The 24,266-nt window shown below is 63.8% G+C and overlaps 2 protein-coding genes and 1 long non-coding RNA gene across 5 annotated transcripts; all 3 read left to right on the forward strand.

Moving 5' to 3' along the window:
• The first annotated feature begins 199 nt into the window (after nucleotides 1-199).
• Nucleotides 200-8,198, forward strand: RNF166 (ring finger protein 166). 2 transcript variants are annotated; one of them, XM_004280062.4, is made up of 6 exons: nucleotides 200-439; nucleotides 4,344-4,500; nucleotides 5,637-5,749; nucleotides 6,152-6,266; nucleotides 6,358-6,465; nucleotides 7,239-8,198. In XM_004280062.4, exons 1-6 carry the CDS (start codon nucleotides 285-287, stop codon nucleotides 7,302-7,304), a joined length of 714 nt encoding a protein of 237 aa, XP_004280110.1. In that variant the 5' UTR covers nucleotides 200-284; the 3' UTR covers nucleotides 7,305-8,198. The 2 variants fall into 2 exon arrangements, with proteins under 2 accessions (XP_004280110.1, XP_049559608.1); XM_049703651.1 differs by lacking the exon at nucleotides 200-439 and having other exon boundaries at nucleotides 3,461-4,500; nucleotides 5,381-5,749.
• Nucleotides 3,337-4,337, forward strand: LOC125962733 (uncharacterized). Its single transcript, XR_007474390.1, has 2 exons — nucleotides 3,337-3,464; nucleotides 4,277-4,337. It is a non-coding gene; the product is annotated as an uncharacterized LOC125962733 (long non-coding RNA).
• A 7,047-nt stretch (nucleotides 8,199-15,245) lies between the features above and the next one.
• On the forward strand, nucleotides 15,246-23,591 carry SNAI3 (snail family transcriptional repressor 3). Of its 2 annotated transcripts, XM_004280064.3 has the most exons (3): nucleotides 15,246-15,440; nucleotides 18,293-18,892; nucleotides 20,709-23,591. In XM_004280064.3, exons 1-3 carry the CDS (start codon nucleotides 15,365-15,367, stop codon nucleotides 20,885-20,887), a joined length of 855 nt encoding a protein of 284 aa, XP_004280112.1. In that variant the 5' UTR covers nucleotides 15,246-15,364; the 3' UTR covers nucleotides 20,888-23,591. The 2 variants fall into 2 exon arrangements, with proteins under 2 accessions (XP_004280112.1, XP_033262170.1); XM_033406279.2 differs by lacking the exon at nucleotides 15,246-15,440 and having other exon boundaries at nucleotides 18,152-18,892.
• The last annotated feature ends 675 nt before the right edge of the window (nucleotides 23,592-24,266 follow it).

A 24,266-nucleotide genomic window follows, 5' to 3' on the forward strand; every position in this document is an offset into this window, starting at 1 on the left:
GCGCTCCCTATGACGTCATCCAGGCGCCGGCGCGGCCGTGACGCGCAGGCCGGGGGCGGGAGCTCCCTGTGACGTCATCCCGGCGCCGGCGCGGCCGTGACGCGCAGGCCGGGGGCGGGAGCTCCCTATGACGTCATCCCGGCGCCGGCGCGGCCGTGACGCGCAGGCCGGGGGCGGGCGCTCCCTATGACGCCAACTCGGAGCCGGCGCGGCCGTGACGCGCAGGCCGGGCCGGGCCGGGCCTGGCCGGGACAGGGGCGGCGGCGGCGGGCCGGGCCCCGGGGATGGCGATGTTCCGCAGCCTGGTGGCCTCGGCTCAGCAGCGGCAGCCGCCGGGCGGGCCCGCGGGCGGCGACAGCGGCCTGGAGGCGCAGTACAGCTGCCCCATCTGCCTGGAAGTCTACCATCGGCCCGTGGCCATCGGCAGCTGCGGACACACGTGAGTGCGCCGGCCTCCGGGAGGCCGCGGGGTCGGGCGTCGCCGCGGGGAGCGCTCTGCAGCCGCCTCGGCGCGCGAGGACTCGGGGGGCGCGGGTCTCCCCGCGCAGGGCCGTTTCTGCCCTCTGGGCGCGTCCATCCCCCTCAGCCCATCCTCCTGCCCGCCCGTCCGCCCACCCCGGGCTCTCGATCCGATCACCCCGTCGGCAGACAGGACGGACCTGCAGCCCTGCCCGATCTCTAACGGGCAGTGCCCGGGGCCGCTGACGGCATAGATGAGCCTCCCCGGGGACTCACAGGGCAGCGGGCACGACCTCTGCGCCGGTCGCCTTCCATCTGGTCCTGTGGAGACTGCGGTGGGCAGTTGTGAATAAATGCCTTGTGCCTTTTGCCGTCAACTCTGTTTTGGACTCGCCGTCTGCTTGTCTTGATTGCAGAAGAGAGGAGTTCCCTAAAGTTTGGGCAGGGGCTTGTTTGGAGTCTGGTGCTGTTTTGTTCTGTTGGAGAACTTGGGTCACATCGATCACTGAGCAGCCAGGCAGGCTGGCCCTCGGGGGACCAGATGCCACACATCTTGCTAGGGTTTCCGGCTGTGCCAGGGCCGGGTTGTTTCAGGAACAGAAACCTGAGGATGTGGCTCTCCTCCCAGCCAAGTGCTGCACTCAAGGCTTCTGGGAGCTGCCAGCCTGTTTGGGAGGGGGCTGAGATCAGGGTGTCGGCTCTCCAACTCTCTGGAGTGGCTGAAAAATACAGCTCTTGAGTGAAATTAGCAGGGTGGTGAGAGGGGGCAGGAGGGCTTGGCTGCCAGCGGAGTTGCTGAGGAGGTGGGGCCGAGATTCACCCAGGCTCGGTCTTTGAACATTTTGCAAACAAAGGCAGATGACCTGGAAGGTTCCTGATACAAAGGGGGAGTTGCAGCTGCTGGGTGTGTGTGCTGCTCATCTCACCCAGGGAGGTGGCAGGAACCGTGTCAGGAGCCAGCAAGCCTTCACACACACACACACTGGCAGGCAGCACAGGGACCTACCTGCCCACACTGGGAGAGCACTGCTGATTTGTCCTGAAGGCGCTGCGCCTCACTCTTTCATGCTGTGTGTGGCGTTTCGGCAGGGGCAGCCCCTGCACAGCACTTCTCTTGTCAGCACACAGCAGTGGGTGTTGTCAAGTGTGTTCAGCTTCTTCCAGCCCATCCCTGGGAGAGCTGTAGCGATTGTCCCAGGCCCAACTTTAGAAAGCCTTTCCCGGGCTTCGGGTTGTATCAACACTCACCCAGCCCTGGGCTGCGGTGTTTCGGGCCTCTGGTCAGCACGAATCTGGTTTCTATTTTTCCAAATAAGTCTTTTCTTAAAAGGTGGTTTTCAGAATACAGAAATACACAAACTGCTGTGCAAGCATATTCTTCTATAAACCCCGCTTCCCCGTGCTCTTCTTGGCAGAATCTGTCCCCTCTTCTCCTGTTTCTGAGGCTGGTCCTGCAAGAGCCTCTTCTTCAGCTTCTGCCTTAAAAAGACTTTCTCCCTGGCTCTACCTGCTGGTGCAAACAAGCCTCCTGGCTGTTCCGTCTGTGCCTCTTACCTTCCATAAGTTCCTCTTCCGGTGTTTTGAAGGCATGTGTGCAAATGAACATGAAAGATTTGAAGACTCACATCTCTCCTTCTAAAAAGTTTGTCGGTGGTCTGGTTATCCACCCCTCGCCCCCACCCCCAGCTCCCTAACTGTAGCAGTCTCCTTTCACCAAATAGGTTTTCTGGAGGTGACAGCAGCCCTGCCAGGGGCCGGGACTCATGCTCCAGCACGAGACAGAAGGGGACAGGTCGTAGGGAGGGCTTTTGAGCAGGAGCCCAGAGGCAGGAGGTGCCTCTGTAGAGAGTGTGGAAGCGCTCCCGTGAAGTCCCCAGGGCCCCAGACAGAGCCAGTGATCTGCCATACTTAGGGGACGGCCTGGGCGGTGAGCCACATCCGGAACCAGAAGCTGCCCGGCTGTTTCTTTTTTCTTCTTATAAAGGAATTCAGCCTTGTATGGCTTCCTCTTTTTTTAAAAAAAAAAATTTATTTATTTTATTCATTTTTGGCTGCGTTGGGTCTTCATTGCTGCACGCGGGCTTTCTCTAGTTGTAGCGGGCAGGGGCTACTCTTCGTCGCGATGCGTGGGCTTCTCATTGCGGTGGCTTCTCTTGTTGCGGAGCATGGGCTCTAGACATGTGGGCTTCAGTAGTTATGGCACGCGGGCTCAGCAGTTGTGGCGCACAGGCGTAGTTGCTCTGCAGCATCTTCCCGGACCAGGGCTCGAACCCACATCCCCTGGATTGGCAGGTGATTCTTAACCACAGCGCCACCAGGGAAGCCCTGTCCAGCTGTTTCTGACCCTCTGATGAGGCCTCCCTGAGGGCCAGTGTTTGGTTCTGCTGGGGCTGCCTCCAGCCTCTGTACCTCTGTCCTGAACGGAGCATGCCTTCGGGGTCCTCTGAGCACCAGCATCCAGCTGCGCCGCGCTCCCTCTGGGCTGAGGGGTGTCCCGTCGTAAGGATCGGCCACCTCCTGTGTGTCCCTCGCCCATCAGTGGACACTGGGCTTCTCCACAGCTCTCGTGACCGGTGCTGCCGTGAGCGCTCCTGTGCGGATTTTCCCCCGGCCTCCCCGTGGGGACCATGGAGCCGCCACTTTCTTCCAGTGACAGGGTGGCACGCGAGGCCTGCCCCGGCTGTGAGGCCAGTGAGAGGGACGGCCCTGGAGGACTTGCTGGAGCACTACGGGGTGGGCGCTGCTGGTAGTGCCTGGTGGGCCCTCGACAGGTGCGGAAAGTGACAGGTGCGAGGAACAGGGTGTCAGGAACCCTGCACTTTCTGATGGGCCTCAGGCCCAGCCTGGCCTTTCTTGTGTGCAAACAGTGACACCCACGGTGACGACCCAGTGGTGGCTGTTGGGAAGCCAGCGTGTAGGAGGACGGCCTCGGGATCACCTGCGGCTGCCTCTTCCTAAAATGAGGTGAAAGTCTGAGGCAAAAAAACAGGGACCCCTGAGCTCAGGTGAGCCGCAGGCCCAGCCTGCTAGACGCACGCAGAGCGGTGCACACCCCGACACCTCGTGGGTTTCTTGCAGGCCGCCAAGTTGCCACCTTTCTCTTGGGGCCGAGCGCGTGCTCTTCTGGGCCGTGGAGCCTCCGCTCCACGGCTCTCGTCTGCTAAGCGGTCCCCTTGGCGCTTCCTGCAAAGGTGGACCGAGCTGGTCCTGCGGTCAGGCTCCTGGCCCTTCGTGCCCCCACTGAGAGTGTTCGAGCCGCTGCCCCACTGCCCATCGGGCGGTGCACGTTCTTCTGCGGCACTGGGGTGTTTGTAAACACCAGCTGCTGGGGCCAAGCACACACGGGTGCCGGGACTTGTGCCTCACGACGTGGCGTCTCCACGGACACGGCCAAGGGCCGAGCCAGAGCCCTTCTTGCCGGGGAGAGGGCACTGTCCCAAGGCTGGTGACACCCCCTGGCCAGCTTTGGCCCTGCTCCATGCAGTGAGTCCTGCGGTTTCCTCTCACCACTGTTAGTGATTTCACTCCCCAGAGTTTCGTGGGTAGAGGGTCACCAGGGTCCCCCAAGATGTCCTGGAGTCCCCTGAGGTGGCATCGTCACCGCTTGGCAGTGAGACGGACAGGTTGGGCCCTGGGCCTCCTGCAGCCAGAGCTCTTGCTGGGACCAGGGCTGCGGGGCCAGCATGGGACCTGGGGGGCGGGGGTCACAGCTGCAGCTCAGCCCTCATCGCAGAATCGGCAGGAGTGTCCCAGAAGCCCACAGCTGGGCAGCGACCTGGGTCATCTTCTGGACAGACGGTGCCCATTCAACCCGTAGGACCCTGGCCCAGAAGCTACTGCTGATGGAGGGGAGCGCAGCCCTCAGGCCCACGTCTGCCCTGCAGGTTCTGCGGGGAGTGCCTCCAGCCGTGTCTGCAGGTGCCATCCCCCCTGTGCCCACTGTGCCGCCTGCCCTTCGACCCCAAGAAAGTGGACAAGGCCGCCCACGTGGAGAAGCAGCTTTCGTCCTACAAGGCACCCTGCCGGGGCTGCAGTAAGAAGGTACCGCAGCCTGCCTGGCCCGGGGGGCTCCGATGGGCTCGCAGGGGAGCTGGGCAGGGGCCACGTCCCTTCCCTGTTGGGCAGCCCGCCGCTCCACTCGCTTCCTGCGGGCTCTGCATGTGGCCTGGGCTCCGGGCTGTGGCTGGCGCAGGGACACAGGCTGAGCTGAGCCCACCCTGTCCCGGCACCCGCTGCCCGCTCAGGCGGGCACACCACTTTGTGGGGGACCCAGCCCGGGAACGGAGTTTGAACTTAGGCTTTCAGATTTTGCCATCGCTCGGGTTAACGAGTTCTTCTGAGTTATCACAGTAGGCAGCAGCCCTGTTGCTTTGTCCTCAAGGTCGAAGGTCAGACTGTCCAGGGGCCACCGTGAGCCCGCTGTGAGGGGCTGCCGCGGCCTCCTGCAGGCGCACGTGCCCCTCCCTCCCGGCATGAGAGCGGAGCAGGCTGTCGGCCCTTGTGTGAGGCGGCCCCCACCCTTGGCCTCGTGCGGGCCCGGGTGGCAGGCTTGCTCAATGTCCCAGCCCTGGGCAGAGCCGGGGGCGGGCCGGCGTCAGGAGGGCCCCTCGAGGCGGAGCTGCCCCGCCTGCTCCCTCTCGGCCTCCGCAGTTCTGGGAACTAGGTTCCTGTGTGCGCCACCGCCACCGGGAGGGCTGCCGGGCGTCCTCCCCGGGTCGTTCCGCCTGCTCTCTGCGCCGGCACCCCTCCCCTGCCCTGTGCTGAGCCGCTTCCCACCTTCGGCCAGGACGGCCACTCGGGCAGCCGAGAAGGTTGTATCTTGTTCCGTTTCCTACCTCTTGGTAAAGAATTTGCTGGACGTTCGACTGTCCAGAATTTTGCCTGCTGGCTCCCGTTACAAAGGGTATTTTTTCCCAAATAGACACCTTCCCTGTCCCCTCGTGGGCCTCCCTCGCCTGCAGCTCCCCAGGGACCAGAGGCCTACTGCCCCCTGCATGGCCCCATCGTGAAGCCGTGAGCGCCTGCTTCTGGGTGCGGATCTGCAGCCTTCGGGGTCCTGAGTCTGTGTCTCCCTCACTTGGCCTCTGGGCCCCACTTGCGCAGCGCTGCCGGGCCGCGGCATCGGGAGCCAGAGGCCCAGCCCTGCTGCCCGGCCCCTCCCCTCCTCTCCTCCCCAGGTGACACTGGCCAAGATGAGAGTGCACGTTGCCTCCTGCGTGAAGGTCCAGGAGCAGATGGCCAACTGTCCCAAGTTCGTCCCTGTGGTGCCCACGTCCCAGCCCATCCCCAGGTAGGCCGCCTCGCCGGGGCCCCCTCTGTGGGGCAGCTCCGGGCCTACCTCGCGGGGTGGGCAGTGGGGCCCCACCCTGAGGAGGTGGGAGGGCTGCCGGCGGAGGGCCTCGCCCCCTGCGGGTAGGGGACCCCAGGAGGGCCCAAGCCAGGCCCCCACGGCTCACCTCCCAGCAGGGATGCACGGTCCCCAGACAGGCTGGGGCTGGACAGACACCTCCTCTCAGGGTGGGCAGCCATGTCGGGGAAGCAGGCGGCCCGGGGTTAGGTGGCGGGAGGTCGCGGTGGGATGTGCAGACGGGGGCAGAGCCCCGCGGCAGCTACGGCCCACAGGGCAGGGGAGGGCGAGCCGGCCGGGCTGTAGGAAGGTGGGCAGTGCCACTCACCCCCACCCCCGCCCCAGTGCCGTCCCCAACAGGTCCACCTTCGCCTGCCCTTACTGTGGTGCCCGCAACCTGGATCAGCAGGAGTTGGTGAAGCACTGCGTGGACAGCCACCGCAGCGACCCCAGCCGCGTGGTGAGCACGCCCGCCCGCACGCACGCATGCACGCACGCCCGCACGCCTGCCCGCCCGGGCCCTGTAGGCTCACCGGCCTGCTCTATCCCAGGTGTGTCCCATCTGCTCAGCCATGCCCTGGGGCGACCCGAGCTACAAGAGCGCCAACTTCCTGCAGCACCTGCTCCACCGGCACAAGTTCTCCTACGACACCTTCGTGGTGGGTGCCCTCCCCTCCCCTCCCCTCCCCTCCCCTCCCCTCCCCCTCCCCCGGTGCCAGTGCTGGGTAGGTCCATGTGGCCACTAGAGGCCCGGGGGCTCTGGGGCTGTGCAGACCAGGCCCACAGCGGCCCCCTGTCCTGCGGGTCCCTCACCGCTGGGCCAGCGAGCTCTCCTCACGCAGGGCCTCCTCTTGGGGAGGCGCCGTCGCAGGGCCACCATCTCCCCAGCTCTGCACCAGGGCCTCGGCACACAGACCCCTCCACGGGGGTCTGGCTCTTCCTCTCCCTCTCCCACCTGCGGTTCCCACCTGCAGACCCTCCTGCAGGCCCTTCCCTCCCGTGCACCCCCAGCCCTGCTATTCTCGTCCCCCGCCAGCCTCCAGGCGCCAGACCCTGTGGAGTCGACCCCTCCGCTCCCTCCGCCTGTGCCTGGTCCCGATGGGTGGATGCCACGGGGATCCCTGGCTTCTCTGCTCATCTCAAGCCCCGTTCTTGAGTCTGAGGAGAAAGGACAGCTCCGATTCCGGGTGTCCAGCCCACGCAGTCCGCCCAGCCCTCAGTCACTGGGCGCGGTGGCCTCCGGGCAGCCAGACCATCCCCGCAGCGCAGTTGCCGCACAGCGCCTGGGACCCCGTGACCGTGCGGGGCCGAAGGGGGGCGGGGAGGCTGGACGCGGCAGAGCCGGTCCATTTGAGGTGACAGGACCAGGGCCAGGGGGGTCGCTCTGGGAGGCCCTGGCGTCCCTGGCCCAGCTCCACTCCCTGTCTTCCAGGACTACAGCATCGACGAGGAGGCCGCCTTCCAGGCCGCCCTGGCCCTGTCTCTCTCCGAGAACTGAAGGCGTGGCCACTGGCCCAGGCCTCCCGCCTCAAGGGACACGCCCCGCCAGCTCCTGCGGCCCAGGCCTGCCTGGGAAGGCGCCTTGAGGGCCAGGTGGAGCCTCACTGCTGCAGGAGGAGAGGCCGCGTCCCTGTCGCGCTGAGCAGGTGGCCTCGGGGGGCCGGCCACTGGGATGGAATGTGGCCACTGTGTCTCAAAGCCATGATGTCCTCCCTTCAGAGAGGACCCTTCAGGCCCTGCCGCGTCCACAGGCCCCCGCACTGAGCAGGGAAGCGCGGAGGGGGCCCCGGCCCAGCACCTGGCAACGCTTCCCCGTCGCGTGCTCGGTACTGGCTTTTATGATTCCTAGAGGTTCCACACTTTTCTATATTATCCAGTGTGATGACCTTTTCACATTTTCTAGAGCACAGACAGAGCAGTTGCCCTTCATATTGCAATATCCGTGTCTGACTAGGAATAATAGTATTTTTATGGAACATTTACAGAATTATATTTTTTAAAAAAACAATAAAAAACGAACGGTTGTGGGATGGGGAGGAGAGGAGAGACGGGGCAATCGCTGTGTGCAGGGACCGAGGTGGCCACGTCCCCAGGTCACCTCGCTGTTCCCCAGGGTCACTGGGATAATCACGGGAAGAAATCGCAACGCCCAGCCACTTGCAGCGGCGCTGTGGCTGCTCCTGGCCTCCCGCCTGGGTCTTGGCCTCGGCCCTGCTGTCCCTGGTCCAAAGCCGACCACCTCGCGCCCCCAGCAGGGCCGCCCCGGCAGTGGCAGAGCGCGGGGCCGGGGCAGTGACCAGAGCTCACAAGACGCTCATCGGCACCCTCGTTTGGCTCGTGGCATAAATTATTGCTGTCTTTAAAAAAAATTTAAATAAAATGTCTCAAAGCATCTCCAGCGACCTGGCTGGTGCGTCTCCTTCAGTGAATACTAAAGGCAGAGGGCTGGAGCGCGGCCACCGGACCGTCCTCCACTCGAGGTCCGCGGGCACGTGTCCGTCCCCAGGCAGCTCCGGCTCAGAGAGCAGCTGGCCTTGGAGCCCCGCAGAGGCCGTTTCCGCGTCTGGGGTGGGCTGGACTGCAGCCCCTGCTGGTCCTGCCCGCCCCCTGGACCCTGTTCCCCTCGACCTGTGCCCTCACTTGCCGGCCTGGCCACCTACCCTGCGACAAGCTCAGGCCAAGGTTTGCTGGGCTGCGACGCTCACCTCCTCGTCCTGGGACGGGGTCCACCTGAGGCCGGCAGGCTGGGCACCGTGCTGAGCTTCCCCGGCCGGGGTAGTCTGAATGGGGCTGGTGCTGGGGCCCAGAGGTGGCCATGGTGGCCTACAGGTGGCCTTTTGGATGCCATCGGGGTGAAGCCCCACTATCCCCACCCCGGTCCCCGTGCCGCAGCCGCTCTCCCCACTGCTGGCTCGAGGCGTGCCTCTGCCTCCCCGGGCAGCCTGCCTGGTGCCCCAGCGTGTGCCCTCAGCCCCCAGGCCGGCACCTGGCCCTCTGAAACATCCACCCAGGGACGGTGGTCTCGGGCCACCATCAGTGCCACGGGCCCCTGCTGTTCCCAGTCGCCACAGGCCTTTAAAAGCTGACGAGAATCACCTGCTGGGCTGTGCCCAGGTGGCAGGTCATCAGGGTAAGGCCAAGCCCCTGCCTCGCTCTCCGTGTCTGCCTCCCCACGCAGTGTTCCAGACCCTTCCTCTATGGAGAAGCTGGATCTCGTGAGCTCGACCGTGGCAGGGCTGGGCAAGCAAAAGTCTCCACGAGAGAAGAGTTGTGACCTGGGGTGCGTTACCCCGCTTTAGAACCCTTCGTAGGAGCCACTGGCCCACCCTCCCCTCTGACCACTCTGACCCCACCGGCCGAGGATGCCACCTGCCAGTCTGTCCTTTCTGCCGCCTTCCAGAAGGAGGCCCGTGACATGGTCCCTGGGGGGCCACCTGGGCCCAGCCTCAGCCTCCCTCAGGGCTAATGGGAAAGGAAGGATGTGGCTGAAGTCCCCCTCCTGCAGGAGGATGGGGGAGCTGGGACCTCGGCCACCAGGGAGGTGCACCTCCTGCCCTGCCCTGCCGACCAGCCTGCCAGCACACGGCCCCCAACTGCAAACTCCAGGCCACATTCCCGGGCCTCACCGAGCGGGGAGAGGGATGAGGGCCCGTCAGCACCCAGGGGAGCTTCAGGGTGGCCTCGGCCAGTCCCCTGGGGCCTGGAGCCAGTGGTGGCAGCGCTGGGACAGCCAGGCTCCAGATGCCAGATGGAGATGCTGCCCCGTCTCCTTTCCCCCACCCCCAGCTCAGCACCTCACTGCCCCATGACCCTCCCCTGCACCCGGCTGCCCTCCCCTTGTCCAGGACATGTTGCTTCTTCCCCCAGCACTGCCAGCACATCCCATCTGGGACATGCAGCGGCTGTGGTTCTGGGCTGTCACTCGGGCCCATCGCCCATCCCCAGCTAACCCTCCAGTCCTCAGAGCGCAGCTGGTACCAGCTGTCTGTCCACCACCTGGACACCAGCCAAGCCTGTCCGCTGCCCGCCCACCGCCTGGGGGAGGACGGTGCTACTCTCACACGCCCGTCACGACCCTCGGCGCCCACGGAGTCCTGGGGGCAGTTTCAGGGTTGTCTCGGCAGGTCCTGACCTCACCGGTGCCCTGAAGGAGGTGACGCCCAGTGACTGTCCCCATGCCTCACCCTGTGGAGGCCTCAGCGCCCACCACGTCACCACATCACCGAGGGCTCCTGGCCACAGTGGGGCCCCAGGGGGGGCGGAGCCAGGAGCGTCTTAAAGTTGCTGGACACCAGCACAGGCTGGTGGCTAGTCCCTTCCTCCGCCCAAGGACGCCTGCCAAGCTCAGCCCCCCCCAGGCGCCCCCAGAGGCCACGGAGGCCAAGAGCCACAGGGCAGCATCCACACGTGGCCTTGACCTCATCCCTTCCACCCTGGGCCCAGGACGCACGGGGCCCTGGGCACGCGGACACGTGGTCGCTCGGTGACCCGGCGTCCAGGACGGATGCCAGGGCGGAGCAGTGGAGCGAGCCCCAACGCGGTGTGCGGCTGCGTGGGAGCTGGGTCGCGGCAGACGCCGCAGTGTCCGGCGAGGACACCTCAGGCTGAAGCCCGCGGGACGCCGCTCTGAGTCTGCATGAAAAGTGAGGTGGAGGTGGGAGGCCCGCACCCCAACCGACTCCAGGGCGTCCCTGACGGGAGGCTGCACACCCTCACCTCCCCAGTCACACAACGGCCTGGGAGGTCCGCACACACCCTGCCGCCTATACGGCGCCGCCAGGTCCCTGGGAACCTGTGCCCTCGGCCATCAGGAAGGGGACAGGCAGCCAGCACTCCTGAAGGCAGGGTGCCCAGAGCATGAGCGCCTGCCCCAGGCCGCTCTCTTCACCAGCCTCAGGGCCCCCGAGGACTGGCCACAGGGGTCACCTCTGGGTCTTGCAGGAGCCGCGCCTCCGAGCTCTGGGCTCTGAGTAAAGAGGGTGGACGGAGAGGCCAGGCGCGGCCATGCAGCCCCCAGCGGAGGGGCCTCCTGAAAGGCCCAGCCCCTCACGGGGGTTGCAGAGCAGCCCTGCCTTCAGGAAATACAAGTGTGCCCGGGGCCTGGCAGCCGACTGCGAACACGCGCGTCTACCCCATTTACCTCGTCCAGGGAGGCGTGGGGAGTCCACCTGCCGCAGAGGGCCAAGCCTACCCCTCACCCCTCGGGTGGGGCCTCGGGGTCCCTGTGACGCAGGGCCACCTCCTACCAGCTCGCTGCCCCCGCTCCACAGGGGAAGAACGAGGTTCTGAGCCCTTCGGACCAGTGGAGGGCCCCAGGGCCGCACCTCGACAAGCCCCCAGGCAGCCACGGGGCCTGAGGCCTGCGGTCCAGCAGGGAGGGCGCACCCTCGGGACACAGCGGGCGGGCGGGCGGCGGTCCCCCGGTGCTGACGCCCAGGCCACGGCACCTCCTTCTGGACTCTCACACACCGGGGCTCCCCACACCTACCTGCGAAACACGCTCCCAGGAAGGATCCTTGAACTCACTCACCACAAGGCAGCAGGGACCCACAGGCCCAAAGGCGCCACCACACAAGTGGGCCTGAGGCCACGTCCCCAGCGGCGCACAATCAACCCCTGGCAGCAAAGCTTCCGCGCCCAGCGTTCGTGGTCTGTGTCTGTGCTGCTCCCACCCCGCCGCCAGGGGCCGGGACCTGACCTGGAGGTGCCGGCGGGAGCTCCGGGGACATCAGGCCCCTTCCGGTCCCGGAGAAGGGAGCTGCACGGCCCGTGACCCTCCGGGCTCTCCAACAAGTTTCTGGGAACGAGGGCCCAGGGCCACATGCGGACGGGGAAGAAGCTCCGGGAGGACGCTGTGGAGTTCGGAGCTGGGAACCGAGCTGTGCAGCAACAGACCCTCCCCTCTAGGCGCCGGGCACCCGCTGAAGCCTGACCGCTGTGTCGCACGGAACAGCTCCTGCGACCTCACACGCACACACAGACGCGTGTGCACACCAGGGCACAGACCTGCACACACGCACATACCCGAGGCTGACACACATGCACACACGTACATCCCTCCTCAGCCCCCAGATCACCTTCCCGGGCTCAGCGTCTGGGACTCTACTGTGTGCCACAGCTGTGTGGGAAGGGTCAACGTCCCCTCCCTGAACCCCCATTTAAGAACCAAAATCACCTCTAACAACCAGGACCCAAGAGGGAACAGGCAGCTGTGAGCAGTTGTGAGTCCCCGTTCTGGGGGTGACCAAATGCACACTGGCCACCAATCTGACCACGTGCTGGGAGCTGGAGTACTGGGTCCACGACCGTGGACAGCAACGGGGATGCTCCAACACAGGATGTCCAGCCACACCCACCCTCCCACAGCAAACACACCACACACTGACACCGTGGGCACTATCACCACAGCGGGGGCCCCTGAGTCCTGGGACGGCCGAGCGCCAGCTTCAAGGCCCAGCTCTGAGCGCTATTCCGAGTCCCAGAGCCAGGCCCACCACGGGGCCTTTGTACCTTCACCCACGTGTCTATACTCGAGAGACCCCCAGGGGGGAGCGTGCCCGGGCCGCACTGTACGGGGGCTCCTGACGCTTTTCCATCTGGTCCGGCAGGCACTGCTGAGCCTCCGCCACGGACCCAACCTCGTGCAGGTGCTGTGAGGGAAGGAAGGCGGTTCCCACCTGGCAGGCCCTCGGGCTGCATCTAACAGGGAAGGGGCGTCCTCGCTGGGCCATGAAACCCAATTAGTAAAAAAACCATGTATACACCGATGTGTATAAAATTGATGACTAATAAGAACCTGCAGTATAAAAACAAACAAACAAAACTACCAGACGCAAAAGGATACAGGCGCACACGTACACACTACGCGGACAGCCAAGCACCATCGCCACATAAAGCCCAGAAAAAGAGCACAAAAACACACCCACAAAAAGAAAGAGGGGCTTCCCTGGTGGCGCGGCGGTTACGAATCCGCCTGCCAATGCAGGGGATACGGGTTCGAGCCCTGGTCCGGGAAGATCCCACAAGCCGCGGAGCAACAAAGCCTGTGCGCCACAACTACTGAGCCTGCGCTCTAGAGCCCGCGAGCCACAACTACTGAGCCCACGTGCCACAACTATGAAGCCCGTGTGCTAGAGCCCATGCTCCGCAACAAGAGAAACCACTGCAATGAGAAGTCCGCGCACTGCAACGAAGAGTAGCCCCCCCTCGTCACACCTAGAGAAAGCCCCGCGCACAGCAACAAAGACCCAACGCAGCCAAAAAAAATTAAAGAAAGAAAGAAAACATCAACATAAGAGGAATTGTAACAATCTTACCTGGGCTCCGCTTGTTCAGTGTCTGATAGAGGCAGGCGGGCAGGTGGCCACAAGCCGACGTCGCCAAGTGTCAAGGGGAGACCCTGGGGTTTCTGCAGGAAGCGTGGACTTTGGTCCCTGCAAGTCCTGCTCTGGTGGAGAGCCCAGTTCCAGGAGGCCGGCGGGGGGGAGCTGGTTTCCAACAGCGAGGCGCAGGGCTTAGCTGCAAGGCAAGGCGGTCGTATTGAGGACAGAGGGACGCAGAGCAGGTTGGGACAGCCCCCCGCCTCCCTGGGGCTGCACAGGTGAGAACAGGGCAGACACTCGTATTTTCCTCTGTGAGTGGTACTCTGGTCTGTCCCAGACACAACCCTGTGAGTCACAGCCCAACAGTGAGTCTGTATGACCACAGGAGGGCAGTTCTGAGCAGTTGGCAAGGACCTCAAACTTCCCTTAGGGTCACTGGTTATGGCAGCCATCTCGGAAAGGAGCACCCCACCGCAGAGGTGCTCTAAGGCCCCCTGGGATCCCTGGGGCGTTTCCAGGATGAGATCAGCAGGTTCTCCACGGGAGTGCATGAGCGCCCCTCGAGAACACGAGTGTCCCTCTGGGGGTTAAGGAGGTCATCCTGGCCAGTGGCCACACGGTGGGTGGCTGGGCGAGGAAGGACAGCGTGGGTGCAGGGCTGGCCCAGGTATCTGCAAGTGTCACCTACGTCTGGGACGGGGAGAAGGAAGGGAAGGTACACGTTAAGCTTGGGAGGCCACGGAACAGGTGAACAGCAGAAGGCAGCCACGTGCACGGCGACACGTTGCCAGGCCCGGCCTGCGGGAGAGACGCGCGCCTTCCCCCGCCTGCGCACCACCTGTCTATCCTTCCGCACGCCCTAACCGAGCAGCAGACGCCCCTTGTGAGGCTGCAAGTGCCTGCCCGGGTCCCAATCCCACAGCTTCGTAACTTCTCAGAGCCTGTTTTCTCTCCCGCGAAACTGAAGGCACATAAGACCCTGTGTGACGCAGGCCTCCCTCCTCACATCTCTCCGCGGTTCCTCTCAGACTCCCCACCACCTCCACCTTGTCTCCAGGCCCACAACTGGCAAAGAGCACCAGGCTGCACGTGGCACCTGGGCCTCTGAAGGCAGGCCTTCTGCACAGACATGGAAGCGCCTGGCGGCTCTCCGGGGCCTGGCAGTGTGTCCCCACCCCCCCACAGAGACTGACCCCTGAACTCATGAAACGTCCACATCAAAAGGGACCAGAAAAGAAAAAAAAAAAAAGAATCGGTCTGTTTATTTGGGGCTTCCCTGGTGGCGCAGTGGTTGAGAGTCCGCCTGCCGATGCAGGGGACACGGGTTCGTGCCCCGGTCCGGGAAGATCCCACAGGCCGCGGAGCGGCTGGGCCCGTGAGCCATGGCCGCTGAGCCTGCGCGTCCGGAGCCTGTGCTCCGCAACGGGAGACGCCACAGCAGTGAGAGGCCCGCGTACCGTAAAAAAAAAAAAAAAAAAAAAAAAAGGTACCTGACACCCAGGCGTGGCTGGCTCTTGGAGGCACCGAGGACTCCAAAGGATACTGAAGGAGGTGAGGCTGCCCGGGTCATAGCCCAGGCTGCAGCAGCGGGCACATGCGCCGCCCTCTGTGATTACACTTCGCACACCGCCTGTCTGAACCCCTGGTAATTCCGGAACGCCAAGCGGTGTCCTTTCTCCCACAAATGAGCTTTCTGGAGGCCTGGGGCCAACTCCTGAAGCACGGTCTCCTCCACCAGGCCGGCCGACCCCCTGGCCACCACTCTGGCCAGTCAGCCGGTTCAGGGCTAGTGCTCATCAAACCTACCGCTGCGGGTTTGCGCAGGAGGCGGGGCCGGTGTAACAGGCTAGAGCAGGGTTCTCCAAGGCTGGGCTCGGCGCACGCTCCCACCCCAGGGTGGACTGAGCCCAACTCGGCTTCCGCCCAGCCCTGACCTCCGCCCTTCAGTCCACGTCGAGTGGGCGCGCCAGGCCCCGGGGGCGGCGTGACTCGCAGTGCGCGCCAGGGAAGTCCCGTGGGGTGGACACGCAGCCACGCGCTCCCTCCCCTACGGCCCGCGCACCTGTCCTGGGCGTGGCCCGATGCCCCGCCCCGAGGCCCCGCCTCGCCCCGGCCGCGGGGCGCGCTGGTTGGCCGAGGCGGCGCGCTGTGTTAATGACCTGACCCTCCCGGCACCTGTGGGCCGCGCTGCCCGCGGGCGCCGGCGTAGGCACAGTGCGACCCGCGCGAGGGCACCATGCCGCGCTCCTTCCTGGTGAAGACGCACCCCGGCCACAGGGTCCCTAACTACGGGCAGCTGGAGAGGCAGAGAGGTAGGGGCTGCGGGCTCCCCTGCCCTGCCCAGGGCTCGACTCCCGCGGGGCAGGAGGGGCGAGAACCCCGGGAACGGGAACACCTGTCCCAGGTGGGAGGAGGGGCCCGAGACCACGAGGGTGGAGGTAGACAGGTGGCCCGTGGGCGTCTTATCCGCTTCAGGGACCCCAGCCTCGCGTCGGGCAGATTGGGTGGGGATTTTCTCTCCACTTAGAGAAGTTTCCAGGCCCCCAGTCACTCTGGGGCTCTCCCGCTATGGCCCGGCATGCCCATCCCAGCAAAGGGGACCCCAGGGCCATCTTCCTCCTGCAGGACGTTTGAGAGAGCCCCACGGATATTGCAGAGAGAGACGAAGTGAGCCCAGGCTGTTCTCCAAGAGCGCCCCAGAACATCCTGGGTTGGGTGGTGAGCAGAGAGGCCAGAGTGACCCAGGGGCCCTGTGGTGCCAGGGCCCAGCTCGCACAGCGTTCCGCTGTGCCCCCTCCAATGCCTCCTCACCCCTCCTGGGGTTTCCTTCCCTCCCGCCTCCCTCACCCCAGAGGAGGTTGCCCAGGGCAGGCTGGGCTAAGGGGCTGCAGTTGTTACCCAGGTGGGGAGACAGGTGCCCAGGAACCAGGACTGTGCACTCATTCCCACTCCCTGTCAGGGTCAGGGACACGCAGAGGTCCCGCGGCAAAGGCCTCTCTCGAGGGGTCAGAGGCGCCCCCAGCTCCACAGCTTCTTGGGGGGGGCACCCTCTGGGGGATGGCTCAGTGACTTAGAGGGGGACAGGGGAGCGACGCTACGGAGACCAGGGCACACAGTTGGTGCCCGTCCAGAGCCCTTTAGCCCTCTCAGGACTGGGAGCGGGGAGGGAGTCCAGGCTGGTGGGTCCCCGGGACTGGGCTGCCACCAGGGGGCACCTTCTAGGAACGGGATCATCAACTCCACATTTTGAAATCCAGTTCATGAGTCACCACCAGCAATTTTATAAAATAAAAAAGAACAGAAGCCATCAGAGCGCAGTGCTCGCGGTGAAGGAAACTTGTGTCAGATATACGTGTATGATAGAACATGTAATTCACACGGGTCGTGGCTTTGAACGTTTAAAAACTATTGTTTAGACTCCAGTCACACAGCGAACCCCTCTGAGCGTGCAAATCCTGGCAGCCGAGCAAGGTCCGGTGACTGTCAGGGAACAGCCTCAGGGCCATCAGTGCTCTGCTCCCCCCTCCTTGTAGCACCAGCTTCCTGAGGGCCAAATGGCCACGGCGATCCTCCTTCTGCCAGGCAGTTGCCCCAAGATAGGCCAGAGATGCTGGATTTGGGGTCCCCCACTCGTCACGTTTAAATAAGTGCCTTTTTAGGCCTCCCCAGGGAACCCCTGAAGCCAGAAAGGAACTTAAGTCTCTTCTCCCAGGAATCTGAGCTGCAGAATGAATTAAAAAAATCTAGCTAACCCAGGGGCTATGGGGAAGCATTTCAAGCTATTAGCAGTAGCACCCGGCATATGGCTGCCTCTCCCCTGCCCTCCCACTGGAGTCGGCACTGGCCCCCTAGACAGGGTTAGGCTCTGAGGTGATGCCTGGGGTCAGGGTAGTGGCTCAGCCTCAAAGCCTTAAGGTGACTTTTTTCCCATACAAGGGCCCCTACTGGAGCTTCTGTGTGGAGTGGGGGGTCCTAGACTCTCCGGGCACCCCAGTGCTGTCTCCAGAAATTCCTTGGACTTCATCTCTTAGCTGGCCCAGCCTCCATTTCTGGGAGGACAGAAACCTGGCAAGCTGATTTTATAATTGGGAAGACTGGAGTGGAAAACGGTGAGGTCAGGAGACAGTGGAGTGTGGGGGCTTCCCCATTCCCCTGCATCCTCATCAACACTTGTAATTGGCCTGTTTTTAATTCTAGCCATGCTAGTGGGTATGATGTTGTACCCATTATGGCTTTAATCTGCACCTCCCTCATGGCTCATGACGTGGTGCACCTTTTCCTGTGCTTAAGGGCTGTGTGTACATCTTCTTTGGAGAAACGTCTGTTCAGAGTCTCGGCCATTTGAAAAGTGGACCGTTTGTCTTTTTATTGTTGAGTCGCAAGGGTTCTTTATATATTCTGACACCAATTCCTTATCAGATCCCTAATTTGCAAACATTTCCCCCATTCTGTGGGTTGTCCTTCTCAACCCAAAGCCTTGGTGTGGACATAGAAATGGGGCCAGAGATTTATCTCAACACATATGAAATAAGAGATGGGTTGAGGGCTGGAGATTCGGTCTCTGGGGAAATGCAGAACTTCACTCTTGCTAACATGTTTACTTTGGGGGCTTCTGCCGTCTGGGTCAAGCGTGAGGCGTGGTGGCCCACACGTATGGGAGCAACAGCCTGACGGCGGGCTGGGCCAGGAGGCAGTGGACACCACCACAAACAGTCCCTCCTGAGCTGGGAGCGTCTGCAGGAGGCTGTGCACACGCACACCACGGCGGGCGAGGGGCGGTCGGGAGGTGGCCGGAGGCTGATGAGCTGTGAGTTAAAGCTGCGTGGGAGTCCCAGGGTGCAGCTCCGAGCTGGCCCTGCGGCGGGTGGGGCTCAGAGAGGGCGGCTGGGGACCCTTCCTTGGCCCCTGAGGGCTCGTCTGGGACCCTGTGAGATGCTTCTCTTCCCTTGTTTGTAAGGAGGAACTGAGGTTCCTGCTTGGACGCTGTGCTCTCAGGCTGCAGCCGCCACTTCCGCAGCCCATGCCTGGCTCGTCAGACCTTCTCTTCCTTCCCGCGGGGCTATGGATGGCCTAGTGGTGGGATTCGGCCAGGAATGCGGGTTGGCGAACTCGCAGCGCTGGGACTCAGGCTTCACCGTGCATTGTCTCCCCTCCCCGCTTCTAGAAACCAATGGCGCCTGTTCTGCCTGCGGGGGGCTGGTGGTACCCCTCGTCCTCCCAGACAAGGCGGCCCCGTCCACGCCTGGCGACCCTCCCCGGCCCTGGGACTTCACCTCCGTCGTCGCCCACGTCTCCCTGCCCCTCCCCACCTTCCTGTGTAACGAGGAAGCTCGGGGGGCCTCGGGGCCAGACCCCCTGGAAGTCAGCCTGGCGGACCCTCGGGCCGGCCGGGCCCTCGGCGCACCTCTCAGAGACAGCCTGAAGCACCTCGGCCTGCCCCCGCTGCTGGCTCTGCCCACGCGCTGGCCCCCGGTCCTGGGCGCAGATGGGGCCCAGGCTCCGGGCCACCTGCCAGGGGCCGAGCGGGCCCCCTGCACCCCAGGGGGCTTCCGCACGCCGGCCGCACTGGCCAGGCACCAGCAGCTGCAGTGCCACCTGCAGGCTCAACGCTGCTTCACCTGCAAGTTCTGCGACAAGGAGTACGGCAGCCTGGGCGCCCTCAAGATGCATATCCGCACACACACGCTGCCCTGCCTCTGCACCGTGTGCGGCAAGGCCTTCTCCAGGCCCTGGCTGCTGCAGGGCCACATCCGGACCCACACAGGTAGGGGCCAGGGCCCGTGAGGGATCTGGCTGGGGGGCGGGGGGGTCCGGGCCTCAAAGGAGGGGAGGGGTTGGGTTCATAAACGAGAGGATGGATGGGCACACACGGCGTCTTTTTCCTGGTGTCCCGAGGCTGTGGCACAAAGAGCCACACCCCGGGGGGCTCAAAACATCAGAAATGCTCACAGTCTAGAGCCGGAAGTCTGGAATCAAGGTGCCGCGGGGCCGGGCTCCCTCCAGATCTGGAGAGGGGGATCCTTCCCACCTCTGCCAGCTCCTGGGGCCCCAGGTGTTCCTTGTGGCCATGTCATTCCAGTCTCTGCCTCTGTCCTCACACGGCCTCTCCCCTGTGTCTGTGTCCAGATTTCCCTCTCGTTATGAGGACACCAGTCACATTGGGTTCAGGGCCCGCGTGCTCCGGTACAACTTAAATTGAACTTGATCACATCTGCAAGGACTCTCTCCAAATCAGGTCACACTCACAGGTACCCAGGTTTAGGACACGGATGTATCTTTCTGGGGGGACACGATACAACTCGTAACACCTGGCAAAGCGTGGGATGCACAGGGCTTCCGCGGGGCCTGACTTCTCAAACAGTCCGTGGCCTTCCTCACTTCTGGAGCAGCGGGGGAGGAGGGTAGCCAGAAAGGCCTGGCTTGGGGGTGAGGACCCCAGGGCTCACACAGCCTGTCTGACGGGCTGCGGTTTACCCAGGAGCAATCCCGTCCCTGGGTGAGAGGGTGGTCACAGAGCACAGGCAATGCAGGAGAGAGGAGCAGCTGCGGACAGGAGACAGGGACAGGAGGGGAGATACGGGGCAGGGAGCTCGCGGTCTTTCATTCTATAGATTACAAACTACGGCCCAGAAAGAGTGCAAGGGCCGGCTCTGTCCAAGGGCAGCCAGGGGCTGAGCTGGACCCCACCCCAGGCCTTCCTCTTAAGTCTAGGACTTTGTCAAGCACGTGGTGAAAGGGAGACAGGAACAGGCCGGGCACTTACAACAAACACTCTCTGGAACTGGACCCTCCCTCACCCTCAGTCACGGCTCTGTGACTCACACGATAGAAGGATTTTGCAGGAGCCTTTTTCCAGGCTGGAAATCCACCTGGTTTTCCCCGACCGCTCGCTGAGGATGTCCCCTGAGCGCCCCATCACAGCGCACAGTCAGGCGGCCAGGACGCGATGCTCTGGGCCCCGCGGGACTACAGGCTGCTGCCTCCCAGGGCCCCTAGGGCTGCAGGACTCCCCACACAGGCAGAGCTGAACAGATGACTCTCACTGACGCTTTCTTTTACACTTGGGGGGTCAGCCTGGAGGGCAAAGCCCCAACAGAAGGACTTTGTCCAAATCCCTGGTCGCCCTGATTGGAGGTGGCCTGGAGGACACGGGAATCCTCACTGGTCCTGAGCTCCTGCCCTTGTATAGCCGCCTTCAAGGTTCCCACCATGGCTTTCGGGGGGCGGGTACAGCTGCCAGGAGGCCTGCAGCGCCGCTCCGTCCAGGGCTGGTGACAGAGCGCCCCAGGGGAGCTCCAGCAGAAGCCAAGAGCCATTTAGCCAAGATCTGTGTTTTAGCTGCTGCGGTCTCACCCAGGTTATCAAGCACACGACCCCCTCAGCGGAGGGCAGGTGCTAAGGCCCCCGTCACTGACCCCGAGGGAGCGGGCGACGCAGATGAAGGCATCGGCCTCACTGTGAGGGCTCAGGAGCCTTGGGATGGGGGACGGCCTATGCGCTTGCAAGCCAGCGGCCACCCTCCGCAGGGCTGTCCTGGCCGCTGCAGCCGGTCGCTCACCTGTCGCCCTCCCCTCCCCCAGGTGAGAAGCCCTACACCTGCCCTCACTGCAGCAGGGCCTTCGCTGACCGCTCCAACCTGCGGGCCCACCTGCAGACGCACTCGGACACCAAGAAATACCAGTGCAAGCGCTGCGCCAAGACCTTCTCCCGCGTGGCGCTCCTGGCGCGGCACGAGGAGTCCGGCTGCTGCGCCCCCTGAGAGGCGGAGGGGCCGCGGAGCTGGGCGTCCTGGGAGGGCGCTGCCCTTCCCTGCCCACGTGAGGGACTTCTCTCCGGGGACGACTCTCGTCCGGTTGACAGCCTCGTCCACGCCGTTTCCAGCGAGCTCTGGTTCCGGTTCTGTTCCTCCCAGTGACAGCCGGTCGGGAGCCAGTCGTCAGCACGGAAGATCCCCACGTGAGGCTGACGGCGGGGCTGCCCTGGATGCCCTCCACTCCGGACCGGCAGTTTGACTTGGGCCGAGCACATCCGTGTGGGCCACCTGCGTGGGCAGAGCTACCTGGAGGCTCCCCTCCACCTGCCTTTGATGGCATCTGGGCCAAGCTGTCTCATGTCACACGTGCACAGGCGCACACACGCGACACGCACACACCCTCCCCTCCTCACTAGGCCGTCCTGAGGATGGGGCAGCGAGGGAGGCCCCGCGGCGGGTGGATCTGGGGCGATAAAGAGCCCGCACTCCTGCTGCAACATCCTCTGAGGCTCTGAGGCTCACCCAGTCCCCTGGGTCCGCAGAGGAGGCCGAGCTTGGACAACCTCTGCTGAGGCAGCTGGGCTCCTGGATAATGGGACCCTGTGGCCAGACCGGGGCGGGGGGAGCTGAGGGGGAAGGGCCTCGAGCTGTGCGGTCCTTACCGGGTGGGAGCAGCAGGTGAGCAGGGCGCCTTCCCTTGGAAGGAAGGGAGCGGACGTGGGGACAGTACAGCGAGGACCAGCGGCGGGGTGAGGGTGCGAGAGGAGGACCGAGGCCGCGTGTCTGTGGCAGGCGTTCATGCCCCCCCGAAGTCTAATTTAGAGGGGAGTCCCCCCTGCACCTGCAGCATCTCTACTGAACACCACGGACGCGTCGTCACTGCAGCCACCTCCCCGAGGCACTAGGCCCCTCACCCAGCGCCCCGGCCTCCTTCCTGCACGCCCTCTCCTGAGGCTGCAGCACCCCCAGCCCAGCAAGCAGCCGACCTCTGACCCCACCCAAGACACATACCTCCCCAAACCGACTCAGATGCTGAGAGCCCACTTCCTTCTCACAGGTGGCCTCCCCTCACCCCCAGGCCCCGGGCGCTCACACGCTGGGCTGGCCCTGCCTCTCGGCAGTGTCTGAGTCGTCTGCACCAGACCCCGGAGGGTGGCGTCTAGGAAGGAGGAAGGAGGCCTGAGTCTAACGGAGAAGGGCCGAATCCTTGGTGCAGGACGGGACACCTGCTCCTCTCTGCAGCAGGGCTGGCCCCAGCCAAGGGACAGGGCTCGGCACCTTGGTCCTGCCTTCGGGATGGTGCCACACGGCAAGCAGCACAGGCCCCGTCTCGGCCCTGAGCCACCAGACCTGCTGACCTCCTCCCCGTGTGACAGGATGCTGGGAGCGCTCACCAGGCCCACATAGCTGCCAGCTCTGCAGCCCCAACCCTGGGTCCCCACCCGCAGATCCCTCCTAATGCCGAAGTCGGGGGCTGAGGGTCCCTGGGTGGCTGGTTTGATAACGGCAATCAGAGGGGGCCTGGGGACATCCCAGAGGAAAACTGACCTTGACACTGGGCTTCCCTGGATCAAGGGCGACCCTGATGAAACTGAGCACCCAGGAGAGCCGCTGCTCTAGCCTAAAGCAGACTGATCTATCTGCCCACAGAACAGCGAACCTCTCCAAGGAAGCCACGCTTGCACTCCCAGTCCCACTGCCACCCCCCACAGGGATCAGCCTCCCCCGAGGGACACACGGCGGGACCAGGAGGCTTAGCTAACGTGTCAGTTTGCTGGGGCGGCCGTAACAAACCCACAGAGCGGGGGCCTCAGACCACAGAGACAGACTCCTCCACAGCCCCGGAGGCCAGAAGTCCGAGACCGAGGTGCCGGCCGGGCTGGTCCCTGCCGGGGCCGAGGGAGAATCTGCCCCAGGCCTCTCCCAGCTGCCGCATTTGCTGGCGCCTCTGATGTTCTGTGGCTCGCGGAAGCGGCACCCCCTTCTCTGCTTCCATCTTCACGTGTGCGTGTCTGTGTCCGTGTCCAAATTTCCCCTTTTTATAAGGGCACCAGTCGTACTGGGTGAGGACCCACCCTGATGATCCCGACAACATCCGCAAAGACCCTGTTTCCAGATAAGGCTGCATTCTGAGGTACTCGGAGGTTAGGACTTCAGTGTGTGAATGGGGGGCACCGTTCACCCTGTAACAGCTGATGAGAGCACACAGTTTGCCTAGAGAAACCTGGCGGGTCCCTGTGCTTGGACTTATGGAGAGGAGAGTGGAATGCCATTCCCCCCAGGCCACAAAGGATCAAGGGGGCAGTGAGCCCACGAACGACTTACTAGAAACGCGTCCTCCAAACGCACTGTGACCCACCCGGACGGCCCCTCTCGAGTGTGCAGGTGCCTGACCCCTCCTCTCCGCTACCCTGGTCAGGGGCCCACAGCGGGTGGGAACAGGCCTCTGCCCTCCAGGGACATCCCTCCACTGTCTCCCGAATGCCTGGGCCTCTGCTGAGCAGGGTGGGCAGCCCGGGGCTGGGGAGCCTCTCATCCCTGGCGAAGGCTAAGCTCCAACCGCACTCGTGTTTGTGCCCATCGCACTGGAGGGCTTTTTATTTTAATGGCATCCAGATGCCTGAAGGAAGCTATATTGTAAATTGTGTTCTATTTCTGAGCACCAATATCTAAATGAAGCGAGGCACCTGTTGGGGATGGAGGAAGGGAATTTCACAGGCCTAAATAAAGTCCATGTTTGCCCTTCTGTGCCGGCCCATGGAAAATGCTCTTATATTTATATCTGGGCTGGCGGAGGGCAGGGGTGGCAGAGGGTGGGTTGGCAGGCGGGATGAAGAGAGGCCCGGGCACCTGCCAGGGAGTCGACGTGGAGCGAGTGGGGGAGATGTTCCCCTCCGAGGAGGGCGGCTGCAGTCAGCATGCCTCGTCCCCGCCGTGGGGCCGTGTCCCCACCGGCCACTCAGGCCTCACAGCTTCCCACCCTCCGTTCCTCATTCCTCATGACTTTGCCTGGTCGGCAGCATTGACCCGGGATGCTCGCTTAAGATCTGGGTTTTTGGAGCCCTCTCCCAACACCCACAGATGGGAATCAGGAGGGGTGCAACCATCCCTCACACCGGCCCGGGTGAGGGCAGGACTGCTACCTGGGTCCCCCCAGCTATAGGCTTTCTCTACCCCAGTTTTACGCATTACATTTCCCCTTTTCTCCGTAAAGAAGGCCTTCTGGCCGCACAGCTTCAGGCACGCTGTTGGTGCCTCTCTCCAGGGAAGGAGCCCCAGGACCAGGGGAGCTGGAGGCGGGTGTTTCAGAGGCGGCCCAGCTCAGTCTGGGCAAAAGCAGGAGCCTGAGAAAGCGCCAGGATTCTGGACGAGAATCGGAAGGAGC

This window comes from Orcinus orca, chromosome 20 (genome assembly GCF_937001465.1).
Source record: "Orcinus orca chromosome 20, mOrcOrc1.1, whole genome shotgun sequence".
NCBI lineage: Eukaryota > Metazoa > Chordata > Mammalia > Artiodactyla > Delphinidae > Orcinus > Orcinus orca.